At 56.6% G+C, this 15,131-nt stretch overlaps 4 protein-coding genes across 4 annotated transcripts; 2 read left to right on the top strand and 2 right to left on the bottom strand.

The window, feature by feature from the left end:
* Nucleotides 1-513: 513 nt before the first annotated feature.
* Nucleotides 514-2,642, top strand: TRAVEDRAFT_55560 (general amidase; the record flags this gene model as incomplete). The annotated part of the gene is made up of 9 exons (XM_008034202.1): nucleotides 514-786; nucleotides 842-1,001; nucleotides 1,064-1,176; nucleotides 1,229-1,371; nucleotides 1,431-1,804; nucleotides 1,862-1,908; nucleotides 1,966-2,264; nucleotides 2,323-2,465; nucleotides 2,521-2,642. The coding sequence occupies 9 exons, from the start codon at nucleotides 514-516 to the stop codon at nucleotides 2,640-2,642; spliced, it is 1,674 nt and encodes a 557-aa protein (XP_008032393.1).
* On the bottom strand, nucleotides 2,612-4,487 carry TRAVEDRAFT_159255 (thiolase; the record flags this gene model as incomplete). The annotated part of the gene is made up of 10 exons (XM_008034856.1): nucleotides 2,612-2,887; nucleotides 2,940-2,977; nucleotides 3,037-3,113; nucleotides 3,173-3,270; nucleotides 3,329-3,596; nucleotides 3,657-3,755; nucleotides 3,811-3,877; nucleotides 3,932-4,130; nucleotides 4,193-4,247; nucleotides 4,299-4,487. 10 exons carry the CDS (start codon nucleotides 4,485-4,487, stop codon nucleotides 2,757-2,759), a joined length of 1,221 nt encoding a protein of 406 aa, XP_008033047.1. The 3' UTR covers nucleotides 2,612-2,756.
* Nucleotides 4,488-5,492: 1,005 nt separating this feature from the next.
* TRAVEDRAFT_42105 (galactose mutarotase-like protein) lies at nucleotides 5,493-8,652 on the top strand (the record flags this gene model as incomplete). The annotated part of the gene is made up of 23 exons (XM_008033993.1): nucleotides 5,493-5,703; nucleotides 5,770-5,881; nucleotides 5,940-6,111; nucleotides 6,167-6,219; nucleotides 6,271-6,316; nucleotides 6,368-6,388; nucleotides 6,440-6,559; nucleotides 6,616-6,650; nucleotides 6,706-6,723; nucleotides 6,788-6,802; nucleotides 6,859-6,904; nucleotides 6,959-6,999; nucleotides 7,049-7,130; nucleotides 7,185-7,298; nucleotides 7,356-7,470; nucleotides 7,529-7,714; nucleotides 7,764-7,858; nucleotides 7,920-7,977; nucleotides 8,044-8,198; nucleotides 8,260-8,344; nucleotides 8,399-8,475; nucleotides 8,534-8,560; nucleotides 8,614-8,652. 23 exons carry the CDS (start codon nucleotides 5,493-5,495, stop codon nucleotides 8,650-8,652), a joined length of 1,923 nt encoding a protein of 640 aa, XP_008032184.1.
* Nucleotides 8,653-9,059: 407 nt separating this feature from the next.
* Nucleotides 9,060-14,938, bottom strand: TRAVEDRAFT_33454 (uncharacterized protein; the record flags this gene model as incomplete). The annotated part of the gene is made up of 11 exons (XM_008033801.1): nucleotides 9,060-9,092; nucleotides 9,733-9,790; nucleotides 9,846-9,941; nucleotides 10,001-10,030; nucleotides 10,085-10,138; nucleotides 10,191-10,561; nucleotides 11,694-12,091; nucleotides 12,144-12,549; nucleotides 12,622-12,777; nucleotides 13,520-14,130; nucleotides 14,269-14,938. 11 exons carry the CDS (start codon nucleotides 14,936-14,938, stop codon nucleotides 9,060-9,062), a joined length of 2,883 nt encoding a protein of 960 aa, XP_008031992.1.
* Nucleotides 14,939-15,131: the final 193 nt, after the last annotated feature.

The following is a 15,131-nucleotide window of genomic DNA, read 5'->3' as shown; positions in this document are numbered from 1 at the left end:
GCAGCGCCCTTGGTTGCTCGTCCTCCTTCCTCCCCTCCGTCTTCGACAAAGTCGCGGCGTTAAGGCTCTCTTACATGGTGAGTGACCGTTTCATATTGCACGGAGAACCTCTGTTGTCTCCGCAATGAAGAGTGTTGTATTTTCAACCATACTGGCACCTCTTAGTCGACTCTATGCCTTGCTTCTCGAGCTCTGCTCCCGCTTGGTATCGCTGACATGAATGACCTTCTGAGCTTTCTTATGTCGTTTCATCTTGTTGAACACATTCGCTGACATACGCTCTCCTACAGGTTACATATATCCACGAGACCGCGCTAGTGAGAGCATTTTCCCCAATGCGGGCCGCCAGCCGGCAGTTCTGTAGTTATCGTGAGCATATCGGCTTCCTGGCCACTATCATGCCTATGTTTGTGGGTGTAGATAACTATCGCAATGCAATGCCTACATATACACTTCTCCTGTCCGATATCGTGTTCGAACGCCCCTTCTCTGCCTTCTCTGGACACCCGCGCTATGCCTGAGCAAAATTGGGAACAACTTGTCGCAGACAAGCGACGCCGCCAGCAGGAGACTATACCGAAGGACTGGATTATCTCGCCGCTGTCCGCCAATGTCTTGGACGTCAGAAAGTTCCCAGACAGTTGTGGCTTGCTGACGGACCGCGAGGTCGAGATTACCAACACGGTCGACGTTCAGCAACTGCTGGACAAACTCGCGACTGCACAATGGTCTGCTGCCGAGGTTACGACTGCGTTCTACAAGAGAGCCGTTGTTGCGCATCAGTTGGTACGGATTACATGACGGGGCCGCTAAAATGAAATATACTGAGTATTACACCCAGGTCAATTGCCTCACAGAGATTTTCGTCGACCGTGCCCTCGCTCGCGCTGCAGAGCTAGACGAACATTTGAAGAGCACCGGCAAGGTGGTTGGACCTCTACATGGCCTCCCCATTTCGCTTAAGGACCAGGTACGGGTCAAGGGCCAAGAGGCGGTCATGGGTGAGCACCAATTCCATAGCTCTGCCATGCGTAATACATACAATTATATATACTACTGTCAGGTTATGCCTCTTGGGTTGGAAAGTACTCTGACCAGGATGCGGTCATGACCGAGATACTATACGACTGCGGGGCGGTCCCGTTCGTTATGACAAACGTTCCGCAGACCCTCATGGCAAGTTATCCTCACAGTTATCAAGGCGGTAATGATTTGACCATGATTATAGTGGTCTGAGACGTATAATCTCGTCTTCGGCCGGACGCTCAATCCCGCCAACCGCACGCTCACTAGCGGCGGCTCCTCCGGCGGAGAAGGCGCACTCGTCGGCATGAGGGGCAGCCCTCTAGGAATAGGCTCCGACATCGGCGGGTACGTAGACAATTCCTCTGCACCTCTCCCCTCCCCTCACACAGTCCTACGCCGCCTAGATCCGTGCGCTACCCAAGCGCCTTCAACGGCCTATACGGCCTGCGCCCCTCGTACGGCCGCCTGCCCTACAGCGGCGCGCTCAACAGCATGGAGGGACAGGACTCCCAGCCCTCCTCGCTCGGGCCCATCTCCGGAAGCATGAGCGGCGTGAAGGCGCTCATGCGCGCGGTCATCGACAAACAACCCTGGCTCCGCGACCCACTGTGCGTGCGGATGAAGTGGGACGAGGACGCGTACCAGCTCGCGGAGCATGGCGGCGGGGAGAAGCTCTGCTTCGCGATCATGTGGGACGACGGGAACGTCGTGCCGCAGCCTCCGGTCATGCGTGCCTTGGAGGCGACGAAGAAGGGGTTGAAGGCCGCTGGGCATACAGGTAGGTGACATAACCTCCGGTTTATCTTTTGACGGTGAGTAACTGGAGCTTGGACAGTGATCGACTGGCAACCCCTCAAGCACCAGGAGTTGTATGAGAACCTCGTAATCATTCCCTCCCTCCGCTGTCTCTCTTAAGACTCATCTCCTTCCGATTCGAAGGCTTCAATCTGGATGGCAGGCGCGCTCGCCGACATCGACGCCGTGACCGCCGCAACCGGCGAGCCCCGCCTCACCTCCATGAGCCCCGCCGCCTCCGCGCTCATCGACACTGGCGTGCACTACGGCCCCGGGCTCTCCGCGTACGAGCTCTGGCAGACCCAGCGCCGCCGCACCGTACTGCGCGAGGAGTATCTTGCGCACTGGCGCGCGACCGCGGCACGCACGGGTACGGGCCGTCCCGTGGACGCCATCATTGCGCCCGTCGCGCCGTCCCCCGCCCCGCCGCACGGGATGACGAAGTGAGCTGGCTTGTCTTGCGCGCACGAGAGTTATAGCCGGAGGCTGACGGGAGTGCAGGATCTCTACGTATACGGTGGTGTGGAGTTCACTGAACTACACCTGCTGTGCGTTCCCGGTGACCAGCGTCGACCCTGTGCTCGACGCGAAGAGGCCGCCGCACAAGTTCCTCAGCGGAAACGACAAGGAGAACTATGAACTATGTGGGTGTCTCTTGCAGACTGTTTGCGGTGCCGCGCTGACGAATGTCGGGTGCAGACGACCCGGAGACGTTCAAGAACGCCCCTGTGGGCCTGCAGTTGGTCGGTGGCTCATACGAAGAAGAGGCCGTCATTGCGATGACGGAGCTCGTCGACGCAGCGCTCAAGGCGTCGTCTTGAAGAGGTGGTACTAGCAGCATCAAAGCGACAAAGTGTGTACGAGTACATGTCCCATATGCCAGAAATACGGTTCCGTGGAAGCTGGGGATGAGGGCACTCGTGGAGACTGCACGCCTACGGACGGGCCTCGTTCACGAAGATAGCGGCGCCACCCATGCCACTGCCGATACACATGCTGGTGCAGAGGATGTCTGCGCCCCGACGCTTCAGTTCTGCGAGTCCAGTGACGACCTGGCGGGTACCCGCTGTAAAGCGATATCAATAAAGCTGACATTCAAAGAGGGGACAAGGACGTACTCATGCCAAGCGGATGGGTGAGGGCGATGGAGCCACCACTGAGTTCGACCGGAAGCTCGTTAATATCTATCGAAAGGTGTAGAGGATCAGGACTCACTTAGGGTTAATCTTTTCGATAGGCACTTGAAGCTGCTCGACGCAATACGCAAACTGTGAGGCGAAAGCCTCGTTGATCTACAACCCCCAGATTGTCAGGCATTCACAAGGTTTTGGGTGAAATGTTGCGGACGGACCTCCCAAACATCAACGTCCTCCTTCTGAAGCCCGGTCTTGGCCAGGACCTTAGGAATCGCTGCGACCGGACCGATACCCATATACCGTGGCTCAACTCCTGCAAAGTCTTTGTGTCAGCATGATCAACGGAAGACACGATGTTGAGCAGCACGTACCAACGAATGCGCTGCTAACATACTTCCCGAGCACCTCCCAGCCCTCCTTCTCCGCCCTGGCGCGGGACGTGAGGATACAGAGAGCAGCCCCGTCGCCGATACCGCTGGAGTTGCCCGCCGTAGACGCTCCGTCTTCCAGGAAGGCGGGCTTGAGACCCGCGAGAGACTCAAGGGTGACACCTGGACGAACGGTATCGTCTACTGAAATGACAGCCCCACGAACTTCGATGGGGATAATTTCTTCCGAGAAGATCCCCGACTTCACCGACTACAGGACATACGTCAAGCAGTGAGTAGGTGCACAATACAGTTTAATGAGGCTATTGACCTTCGCTGCTCGCGTGTGCGAGATGAGAGCGTACTCGTCTTGTTTCTGGCGAGAAACGTTGTATGCTCTTGCGACCATCTCAGATGTCCAGCCCATGGGCTAGGCGTTCGAAGTGAGTGGTGCTACGCCAGACTATCCGCAGTGTTCTGCGTACCTGTACGCAGTCATGCGCTTGAGGGTGCTGATCTACTGCAGCTGTGATTTCTGGCGTCGGCCGAGGGCTATTTCATTACGTGTTAGCTCGCAGCGCAAGGACAGCTGCAGCAATGACTCACTTTAATGTCATGTTCTCCACACCCACCGCCATTCCCAATTCGATCTGCTTGGTCCGGACGGCATTCGAGATTGTGACAATGGACTGCAGACCGGAGGAGCATAGCCTGTTCACGGTAGAGATGGGCACCTCAACCGGGATGCCGGCAGCGGTAGCTGCTGCTCGAGACACATAGAGCGGCGAGGGCGGATGACAGGTGCCTATTCATCACAATGTCAGCCTGTCTCCCCAAGTATCTTCTGAGACTATGAACGAGGCTCACCGACACAGATATCCTCAAGCAAGGAGGGGTCCAGCTTGGTCTTCTCGAAAGTCGCCTATGTTACCCGGTGAGTCGTATTCAAATCACTCACACTGCAAACACACACCTTGAAGAGAGCCTGTAGCAGTTCGTCGACTGGGACATCCTTGAGCTGGCCCTTGCGTGCCCGTCCCAGAGCTGTCCTCTTCGCGAATGTGATGACCACATCGTCCGGTCGTTTCGCAAGCAGCTCTGCTCGTCCTTTAGCTTGCGTCGCGTATGCACGAGCCAGGCCTTGTGGGGGGCGACGCGTCATGAGCCTGGCGAACATGGTGGTGGGATGGTGAGCAGGCGAAGGTCGCAGAGAGGAGACATGAACTCGGCCGAAGGTGGTGAACGGTTATGCGATGCGCCTGCTCGATTTTGGATGTCGTTCCCCACAGTCCCCTCGGCCTGTCCGATCATGCTTAAGTTGGCACCAGATCTCGCGCCCGATCCCCCATGACGCGCACACATGACCGTCGCGAAGCCGCCCGTCTCGCGTCCCGACTCCCGACCACCATCTTCGCCAAAGTTATGCACGCGTTTCCTACTTTGAAAATCTGAACATGCCGCCTTTAAAGGCTCCTTGGATATCTTGTAGGGCGTGATTGACTGGTCACTGATATGATCAGGAATACAAGCTTGACTTAGGAGAGCCAGGATGCACGGTCGCGGTCGCCGCACGTCGAAGAGTCGGTATTGTCGCCTCCCAGGAGGCTACAGGCTGGCCGTTACGATGATGGGTAGCAAGCTGCGTAGGTGCTCTCCTCCTATGTTCTATGTGCGCAATCAGTACCAATTGACATTGCAACGGACATAGGATTTCGAGCTTCCCGACCGGCCCGTGCTATGTTCCTTATTCATAAAGAACCACACATCACGCTGCGTACAGTTGGCTAGGAACACTGGGTTCCACCGAGGTTAGCCAGTTAGCCTTCGGGTCTGCTTGTAATTGAAGGTCTCTCGCGGGAGCACTCCTTATCTGGTCGGCATGTTCCATCAGCGAGTTCCTCCAGATGATGGCTCATCCGTACCATCGCTCTCGCCATCCTTGCGAGGATGGTCTCGAGCATCGTACTCGGCCAGTGAGCGTCCTTCAGGACACATGCTACCTCAGGTACGTCGCGGGCCGTGCGGACGGCAACCGGAGGTAGAAGAGAAGTACCGTCATACCTCGCCGTGGCGGCGAATGACGCGACTGCCTCAGACTTGCATAAAACATCCTAAGGCGAGGCACCTCTAGCTCGTCCGTGGTCAAATCCTACCGAGCAGTGGAGCTATGAAGTCCCTCTTGCATCTCTCGGCACTTGTCCTCGGACTCGCTACCGCCAATGCCGTTACCGTAAACCAGACGACCTCGGTGTACACCTTTGCGAACGACCGCCTCTCGTTCAACGTGGTCAAGAAGAATGGCTACATACAGAATCTTCTGTTCGACGGTATTTCCGTTCTCGGCACCCTCTCAGGCAACGCGGGTCAATTGTACACAGGTGAGCGTCATCTCCATTGGTATAATCATGTTCACGCCCATGCCTGACACGCGCGCTCGTCTACAGACTTTCCGTCGAACGGCTTCGTCCTGACAGGCAGCTCTGCGGCTGAAATCGTGCAAGGGGCAGATTACGCCGGCATCGTTCTCACCGACAATGACACCGCTTCTGGCTCCTTGTGAGTCCCGAGCTCCCGCACTGCATGCATTGTCCTCGGGCTAATGCGTATAACGCAGGGTCCAGAGGTCGTGGTTCCTTCGCGATGGGGAGACGGGGCTTCATTCATTTGTCCGGCTTGCGTATCACAACGCTACAGGGCCGTCCAAGGGCGCGCTGGGCGAGGTCAGGACCATGTTCCGTCCTAATGGCGGCCCTTGGACGACTCTTGTGACCAACTCTGAGCAATGGGTACGCTACAATTCTTTGAATAGTCTAAGTCACGAGTGCTGAAGCTTATGGCAAGGCGCCAATTCCCGGAGCTGCTGCAACTGCAAAACAGGTCCAAGTACAAGACGCGTTAGTGTAGGCTGGTATCAGCATTCAGGAATACTAACTGAGCTGTTGCAGTACTTGGTACCTCGGTCTTACCCCAGACGACGGCTATGTTCAGCAGGTGAGTATCCTCGGTCTCGTTACCAAGACGCTCTTATTGACGATGGACTAGGAATCGGATTACTGGACCAAGGTTCTCGGCTTTTTGCGTGGAAGTCCCTGTCAATACTGACGTCGATACTAGTACACGTTCGCCGACAACCAAACAAACAAGGCGCATGGTTTGTACGGCCAAAGCTCGAGCGGTACTCCCGTCGGAGCGTGGTGGGTGGTGAACCAGAAGGACACCTTCTTTGGCGGACCGGTACGTGACTTGTACGGGCGTGTAATGATACTCGCTGATCCTGGGGTATAATACAGTACCACGTCGACTTGATGGTCGATGGGATCATATAGTACGTCCATGCGATGTGCCAATGCTGGGCTACTGACCCTCCGTCTTGTTTGTAGCAACAAGCAATCTACCGGGTGAGTCAACGAGACAGGAAGATGACATAGACGTTGTGTTAATCTACCTTTCGTCTGCGTCCAGCCATGGTGGTGCTACGTACGTAGTGTCATATCACTTCGTATGAGCTATAATATTGACAGAATGGTGCACAGGTCGCCCAATATCACCAATGGCTTCGACAGGACGTTTGGCCCGCAGGTGAGTACGCAGCATACCAGATCACAATGTCCTACTCAAATATCACCCCTCCAGTTTCTGTATCTCAACCGTGCCCCGAATGCCAGGCAAGCGGTGTTGCATACCCATTCACAACCCGGCCAGTCACTAACAGTCACTCCTTAGTGCGCAAGATCTCTTGGCCGATGCAGAGAAATACGCGGACCCCGCGTGGAACGCCGAGTTCTACGATGAAATCGCACCCCATGTAAGGACGGTCAAATACATCGATGCATGCCCCTAATTAACTTGTATTCACAAGGTGGTTGGATATGTTCCCAGCTCGTCGCGCGGTTCCTTCTCCGCTCGAGTGCAAGTACCTCAAGGGGCGACGAATGTAATCGCCATTTTGAGTGCGAATGGGGTCCACTTCCAGGTATGTATCGACTTCGTCTGTACCAGACAACGGCAGCGTGCTGACAAACAATCATAGGATAGCGCCGCCGATATCACCGCGTACCAATACTGGGTTACGGACGTCCAGAACGGGGTAGTCAACATCGACCGCGTCAAGGCCGGGACGTATCGCCTGACTGTATCTGCCAACGGTTCGTACGACCTTCCGCGTGTATTTACACGTCGCTGATCAAGTGTGTCCTGCAACAGGCATTTTCGGGGACTATATCCAAGACAACGTCGTCATCGAGGCCAAGAAAAACACCAACGTCGAGGCGACCTGGGTAGCCGAGTCTGCGGGGACAGAGCTCTGGCGCATCGGCGTCCCGGACAAGACCGCGGGCGAGTTCAAGAACGGCTGGGAACGCGACACGACCCACCCGCGACAGCCATCAAGTACGTGCCTATCTGCCTTCGTCTGGTTCATGCTCTGAATGTGGTACAGAGTATAGGATCTTCTGGGGTGCTTGGGACTTCCCCAACGAGTTCCCGGGCGGGGTCAACTTCACTGTCGGGCAAAGCGTGGAGGAGAAGGACTGGGTCAGTACATCCTATCGATATTGTGGGATTTGTTTGTTGACTTTATTCGCCAACCCTATAGAACTATGTGCATTGGTCGCAATATGGCCCTACCTACACTCGGAACAACACGGTGACTGGTATGTCTGCCCTTGTCGTGTCTGTGTCATCGTCTATCGGATTGACTGACCGATATCTCGTTCCAGACATCAACCGCTGGACGATCAACTTCAACATCGACGCGGGCACCGCCAGCAAGCTCACCGCGAGCTCGGTCGCGACTTTCACTATCCAGCTTGCCGCGGCGAAGACGACCGCGGGCAACACGGACGCGAACCAGGGCGCTTTCCCGAGCTTCCCCGTAAGTAACCACCAGGTTTATCAAAGGGATGCAGACTGGACATGACGCTGCGCGCGTGCAGATCAATACGTATGTGAACGATGAGGCAGACCCGCTCGTATGGACGATCCAGCCGTATGATAGCAGTAGCTGTGGTGAACGCTCTGGTTCGTGCGGTTCCCTGAGGCAATATTGCCAGTGTGCTGACGCCTGGTTCGCAGCGATCTCCTGTCATCTGCTCACACAGAAGCTTCAGTTCCCTGGTACATCGCTGAAGGAAGGCGACAACCGCTTCGTAGTACGTATTCTCGGTAGTTGACACCTGCAGCAGTCGACTAACCATGCTGAATCATTAGCTCGAGCTGCCGCACGCAGCTCCCGTGGTCAGTATAGCCACTATCTTCAAAGAGAATACCACTGATAGCCTCATTTGTAGTACGTGCAATACGACGCCCTCAGGCTTGAGCTGCAATGAGGCGGCGGTACTCGAACCGCGAGGAGACCAAGGACGATACCCTGGAACATTTCAGACTACTACCATGTAACGGAGCACATTCAATATACGGGGCCTATATACAGATACATCAGCAGCGAGCACATTGGGAGGAGTAGTATATGTACGTAGGATAACAACACGTCAGCAAGCATAGCGGAACATAGCAGCGGGGTATAGTAAGCGGTTAGGTCAGGATAGATGAGAGCATATATACAAGACAATAGATGTGAGGCCTTCGCTCCCATTCGCGAGGTTTACTCGAGTTTTGGCTGCACAGATAGCTGGACATGCTACGTTAGGTGAGATGAGTGCTATGCCGTTTTCTTCCTCGGAGCCGATCCCGCTCTCGACGAACGTCTGGTGACGCTCACGCTTCAGCAGGCTCTTCAGCCTCGTCGGACTTCTCGCTCTTGGCCGCACTACCCGTGTCGGACTTGGCATCCTCCTCAGCCATCGGAGCGTCAGTCGGAGCGGTGGACTCGCTCTTGACACCCTCCTCGTCGGAGACAGGAGCAGAAGAGTCGTGGGTTTCCGCATCTTCCTCCTGCTCGTCATTCCCGTACTGAAGAGGCGCCTGTCCGGGCATGCGCTATGAAGAAAAAAAGAGGTAAGAACAGCATGATGTCGAGAAAGACTACGGGAGTATATACCTTCAGAGCGAACTTGCAAACGAGGAAGCCATGCTTGTTCAGCCCTTTCTCCATCCACGCCTAACGAGCCGTCGTTGAGCACACAAAACTTGTTCACGAGCATGCGGGCACGTACTTTCTCGACGGTGTAGAGGCCGTCGTACCGATATCCTTCTGCGGGTGCGTATTCCGAGTGCAGCTTGTATCCTCGGATGACGCGCACAGGCTTCTTGGTCTCGCACGATTTCTGCATTGGTGCAGGCGCACGTTGAGCGGGTATTTTTTAGTCGAGTTGTTGCCAAGGGACGCACCTGAAGGGCCTTGTTGTATGCGTTCTCAAACGTCTGGTCGCAACTCTGCGGGGCAGTGCGCAGCTAAGAGAAGCAGCGTGAGGATTGTATATAGACAGCAACGTAATTCGGGGACGGACGTTCTTAGGCTGAGCCTTGGTTCCTTTGAGGTCACGACCTCCTGACCCTGTAAATGTGCTGTTCGCCGATGATTAGGAGACGTTACGGTGCGGAACAAAGCTCGGAGACCCACAAAGCATTCCCGAGATCAACATCGTCTTCGTAACCACCAGACAGAGCGACAGAGTAGGCTCCTTTCGGGCCAGCAGAGATACCAGCCACCCATGGCCTATCAACCCCGACCGTGAGCTTTACGCAGGAAACAAGAACGGGGAGGACGTCACTCACGCGTGAACAGCGTCAACGCTGCAGGCTTGGCTGCATTCACAGACTTCAGTGGCTGCACAAGATTAGACTATATGAAACACATACCGCGTCTCCCACCATGTACCAACGGGGATTCCTGGAATAGCCCCGTAGGTCTTTCTGTGGGACATGTTATTGGAACGCGTCCTGAAGTAGCATACAGCTCACTTACGGGTCGTGAGTCCTTTTCATCGCGTCTCGCGGTGCGCTGTCCATCGCGCGCTGGGCACTGGCACTGATGACCCGAGGAAGAGCGCGAGCGGCGGCAGCCGAGCTCTGGCCATCCTCGTTGTAGTTGAGCGTCTTGCCCTTGTTACGCGAACTCCTCCGTACACCCTCGGTCGCGTCGCCGTCACCGACAGCCTTCGCTGCCTTCTTGGGGCGCTCTTCGTCATTCTCGTCGGCGGCACTTTCGGAGGGCGCCTGACGCTTCTTGGACTGAGCGGGCTTGCGCTGCTTGGGCTTGGGTTGCATGAACGACGGGGGGCCGGCCAAGCCAAGCGAGACGAGCAGTTCCCGATTCCTCCTTATGTTCTCTTCGCGCTGATCTTCATAGTCAGCCATTTTTGTGGACAGACAGCGGTAGAGAGGGGTGAGAGACTGGAAAAAAAGTGAGGCTGAGGAGCTGAAGCAAGCGCGTCTTGTGGCTTAGCGCCGCGCTGTTCCACGAAACATCCTCCCACGTGATCGCGTATCCAGGCTCTTGGGCGTCTCAATGTCTTGACCCTTGGGCCGTCGGCCTTTTGTACGGTGTATTGTTGTAATAGCTTGAAGCGTTGAGTGCGCAGTCCATAACACGATCATGCAATGATATAGAGCTACAATATGCAACATATCCAACAACATAGATACAGCAATGCCATGTGATCCTCATGAACAGTCGAGATCCTGGCTCTCCTCCGCTGCCGTAGCATGGCGCAAGCAGCGCTCAGCTAGTAACCTTGCGGGACGAACTCCTGAAAGCCTAGGAAGTTAGGAGCCAGTCCAGGTGGTGAGAAAGGCCTCGCGTTGACTGCGTCGTACATCGGCAGGCGGAACGGGAGTTGCCCTTCCGGGAACGGGGTTGCCAGCGGCGAGAGCTGGTGCTCCGACATCACTTGCGACCGCGGGCTGGTCGGCGTGCTCTCGCTCTGGACCGTGAAATCCTTGCTCCCGCGCGGAGCCATCGAATCTTCTCCGTGCATGTATCCTGCAGTTCCCAGTGGTGAGCTAGAGCACCGAATAGAAAGTGTGCGTGTGCTTACTGCCGATGAACTTGCACTTGCCCTGCTTGCGGAAAGTACACTTCGGGCCCTTCGGACACAAGTGGCTCATGATACACGCCGAATCAAGGTTGCAACGACTTCCTGCAAACGGCGTCATTCAGTGTCATGATCGTCGTAGGCGAATCAAGTCACAAACCATTATTGACCGCGGGGCAAGGCCATCTCTTCGCGTTGATCCGTAGCTCGTTGACTTGCTCAGGGGTGAGCGGGTAGTAATGTTCGTATTTACAGTGGTCTCCGTTGTTACACCTCGCGAGGTAGTGGAAGTTGCAGGGCGGGGGTTTCTCTGTGGACGCAATTAGTACATGTGTTATGTCGTGAGGTTCAGGACCACTTACGCTTATGGAGGGGCTTCGGGTTGAAATTGGAGGTGAGGACCCAGTTTCACGGTCAATAAGCATGGTGCGCACCTGTGTGGGGTCCAGCGCGCGGGGTTTCTTCCCTGGGGTTCCTTTTCCGTTCGATACGGGCGTCCCGGCCTTTGATCGTGCTTTCTCAGCTTCAAACGCTTGCTGAAGCACGGGCTGCTTAGGTGAGTTTGCCGACTTCGGCGAGCTCGCGGCGCTGCTGACCACCGCTGGTTTTGAGGCGGCGGCAGCTGCTGCTGCAGCCGCGGCCGCGGCTTTCTTCGTTCCGTTAGTATACAGCTTGTTCTTGATGAAGATGCCCTCGATTTCAAGTTGCGGGAGGTTGAGGCTGTTGATCTCGTGCGCGAGGTCTTTGTAGCCTTTCAGGAGGGTGACCTTGTCCAGCAAGCCCTCGTTCTGCAGGAGGTTGAGTGTGGACGTGTACCCGTTGTCATGTGCGCCTACAAGGATACTCAGTTACACATGTCAGTGCGCCACACTAAGCGCGCTCACCACCGAAGAACACTTTCGACGTCTGCGGGAAGCGCGTGAAGACGCGGAGGCACTCCTTGATCTTCGAGTCCGCCGCCTCCTTTCCGTTCCCGACATCGACGATCGAGAACAAGGGCGAGGACTGGTTGAAGCCGAGCACGAACGCCTCGAACTCCTCCACAGTGCACACCGCGTTCGCGGTGAGCGTCTCGACGAGCCCGCTTTTGTTGCAGTAGATCGTGAGCCACACCTGGCCACGACTGGGAACGGACGTCTCGGACGGGTCAATCGAGGTGAGGTGGTCCATCAAGCCCTTAGTGAGCAGCATGGCCGCTTGCCGCCCGCCTGACTGACCCTGCTTAATGAGGTCGGCGGAGAAGATGTTTCCGTCCCCGTCGATGAGACATAGTATCAGAGGGTTATCCTCCTGTATACGAAGAGGGAATGAAAAGGGCGCCGTCATTTATAAGATATACAGGGAGGCAAGGGAAGGACGCACCTTGAGAGCCCCGATGCTCCGCTCGAGCTTGAGCACGCTCTTGCTGAGCACCTTCCTGTCTCCATCTGCAGTCTTGAACGCGCTCTTCCACACGGACAGCTCCTGCTCGAGCTCCTCCACGCGCGCCTCGAGCTCCGAGTTCCGGGAGAACGTCCGCTGAAACAGGGCTGCGCGCGCACCCACGCCAGTCAGCCAGAAGCGCAAGAAGCGGGGCGCATTAGGCAGGAGCGGAGGGGCTCACCGGTCTGCTCTTCCAGAAGGCGTGTCCTGCGGTACGTACGAGAACGTCAGCGCATGCTCATGTGCCCCGGGCGAGGACAAGGACGGGAACGCCGGGCGCAGAGAGAGAGACGCACCAGACGGCGAAGTCAGAGACGGTGTTTACGCTTTCATCGTCCATCGTTTGCGTTAGCTTTAAAATTTAGTAGTCGTGTGCGATGTTAGGCTGGTATAGGGGATTGCTGCATGCACCCGCCGCGGGGGAGGGGCTTTAAGAGTAGTGGGAGAAAGGCAGGTGTGCTGCGGCCCGTATCCTCGCCTCTTCCACAAAGCAGATCGGGCACTACATCTAGGCGCCCCGCTTAAGCACAAAAGGCCAATGCCACACACTGACAGAGCGCGCAGGGTCCACACTGATCAAAGCGCATTCTTCTTAGGCAATTGTGTTTATTGAACGGTCAACACCTGTGAATACCTTGTGTACGCTGGTTGCGAGGGGATGCGTACTGTCGGGGAATATAATACAAGTGCCTATACAGGTACATAGAGTTGTGTCGTACGCGGGACGGTATAATAGGAAGCTGTGTATGTAGTCATTCTGAGTACTGCTAGTGCGGAGCGCCGACTACGCATCCTTCACCACATCCAGCGCTGTCCGCAGAAAGACATCTCTGGCCACCCTATCGTCGCTGGGGCCAGAGGGGCCAGCAGCCGCCCGCCTTGACTTCTTCCACATCTTCCACACGCCCTCCAGCGTGGCCCGTAAGTCTGCCTCTTCATCCTCCACGCTGCCCGCTTCGACCTGCTGTGCGCTGGAACCAAGCGCCATCGCGAGGGCATGCGACTGGTTCGCAGCGTCCGCTTGGGCCATAGACACACTCTCCGCGAGAATCGCAGCGGCCATGACGGGACCCACGCCGCTTAGTCCCAACCCGGGAGAGGATGATAGCTCCGAGTCGTCGCTTCCGCCAACGGTCGGTGAGCTGAAGTTTTCATCCATGTCAAAGCTGGCACCCGGCGCGGGACTGGGCAATGCGCTTTCCCGCGGCGTGATGCTGGACAGCAGCCGGGCCAAAGCAGTCGGAGACGCTGGATCCCATCGCGAGTTGCTTCGTGCGCGAGGCACAAGGGACGGTGGGATTGGAAGCGGCTCGGCGTATGTGTCCTCGGAGGGCACGCGCACCGGGACAGGAAGGGGGGACGTTAGGTCCTGCTCGGCCTCTGACGAATTGGGAAGGGCTTTCCGGCGCCCGTGAGGGGTAGGGGATGGGATCGTAGAGTCAGCAGTTCCTGCAAGCAGAACGTGTGAGCCTCATATGAAACGCATCCGGGACGCAGGCGGACGCGATCCCTGCCATGCGGCTGATTGCGGTAGCTTCTTGTCTGAAGCTCCAACACGCAGCAGATTCGAACGGGGTAGAGACTTACCTTGCACTGACGAGTATTGGTCCCAGTAGGCATCCTCGGACGAGGTGGTATCTTTGGCAGACACGGGTGCAGCACTGTGATACGCGCTGTCCCCAATGTCGGTCGAACCGTACGCGTTCCAATAGTCGTCATCGTCACCATCGTCGTCGTCAGGAATGTCTAGATCATAGCTGCGGGGGTACGCCGCAGTGGACAGAGTAGGCAGGGAGGCGGGGTTCGGCGGTGCAGGCGGGACAAGGACGTCCTCGAGTGCGCTCCGACTGCCCGGAGGGAAGGGCATCAGGTCTGTGTTGTGGTACCTCCATTCGCCCGCCTCATCCCACTGCAGGATAACCCTCGCTCCGTCGCTTCCATCGTTGGACAGGTCAACGTGAGCGTAGAAGTCCTCTCCGTCGAAGGAGTACTGGACAGGGTAGGCGAAGGGCTGATCATCATCCAGTGGGCGGGGACGAGACTCGAGGAGGTGGATGACGTGTGCTTTTCTCTCAGGCGACGAGGGCCAGCAGAGATACTCGTCCGGCTGGTCTGTCGATAGACGGAGGAAATGGTGGCGCTGAAGCAGAGGTTTGGAGAGGAGATATGGGGGAAGCGGCTGGGTGAGCTGAGAGGGCGGAGCGATATACTGGAGGAGGACGTGGACGACGTTGAGCTGGAGAGGTTCGGGGGACATGGTGGTGGGAGGGAAGAGAGACGTACTGTTTGAAATATACCGTCCTGCTCAGCTGAACAGAGTTTCTGTGAAATGCGGGGTGCGGGGTCGCGGGGCAGGGCGCGTGAGGCACCTCCCGCCCTTGGCGCCCGCCCAAAACGGCCAAACCTGTTCCGTGCGCCTTCCATCCACGTTCCCCTCGGCATCCCCCGGC

Source organism: Trametes versicolor (assembly GCF_000271585.1).
Source record: "Trametes versicolor FP-101664 SS1 unplaced genomic scaffold TRAVEscaffold_1, whole genome shotgun sequence".
Classification (NCBI taxonomy): Eukaryota; Fungi; Basidiomycota; class Agaricomycetes; order Polyporales; family Polyporaceae; genus Trametes; species Trametes versicolor.
Note: the sequence above shows the minus strand (reverse complement) of the source record. Positions and strands in the feature narration are given on the sequence as shown.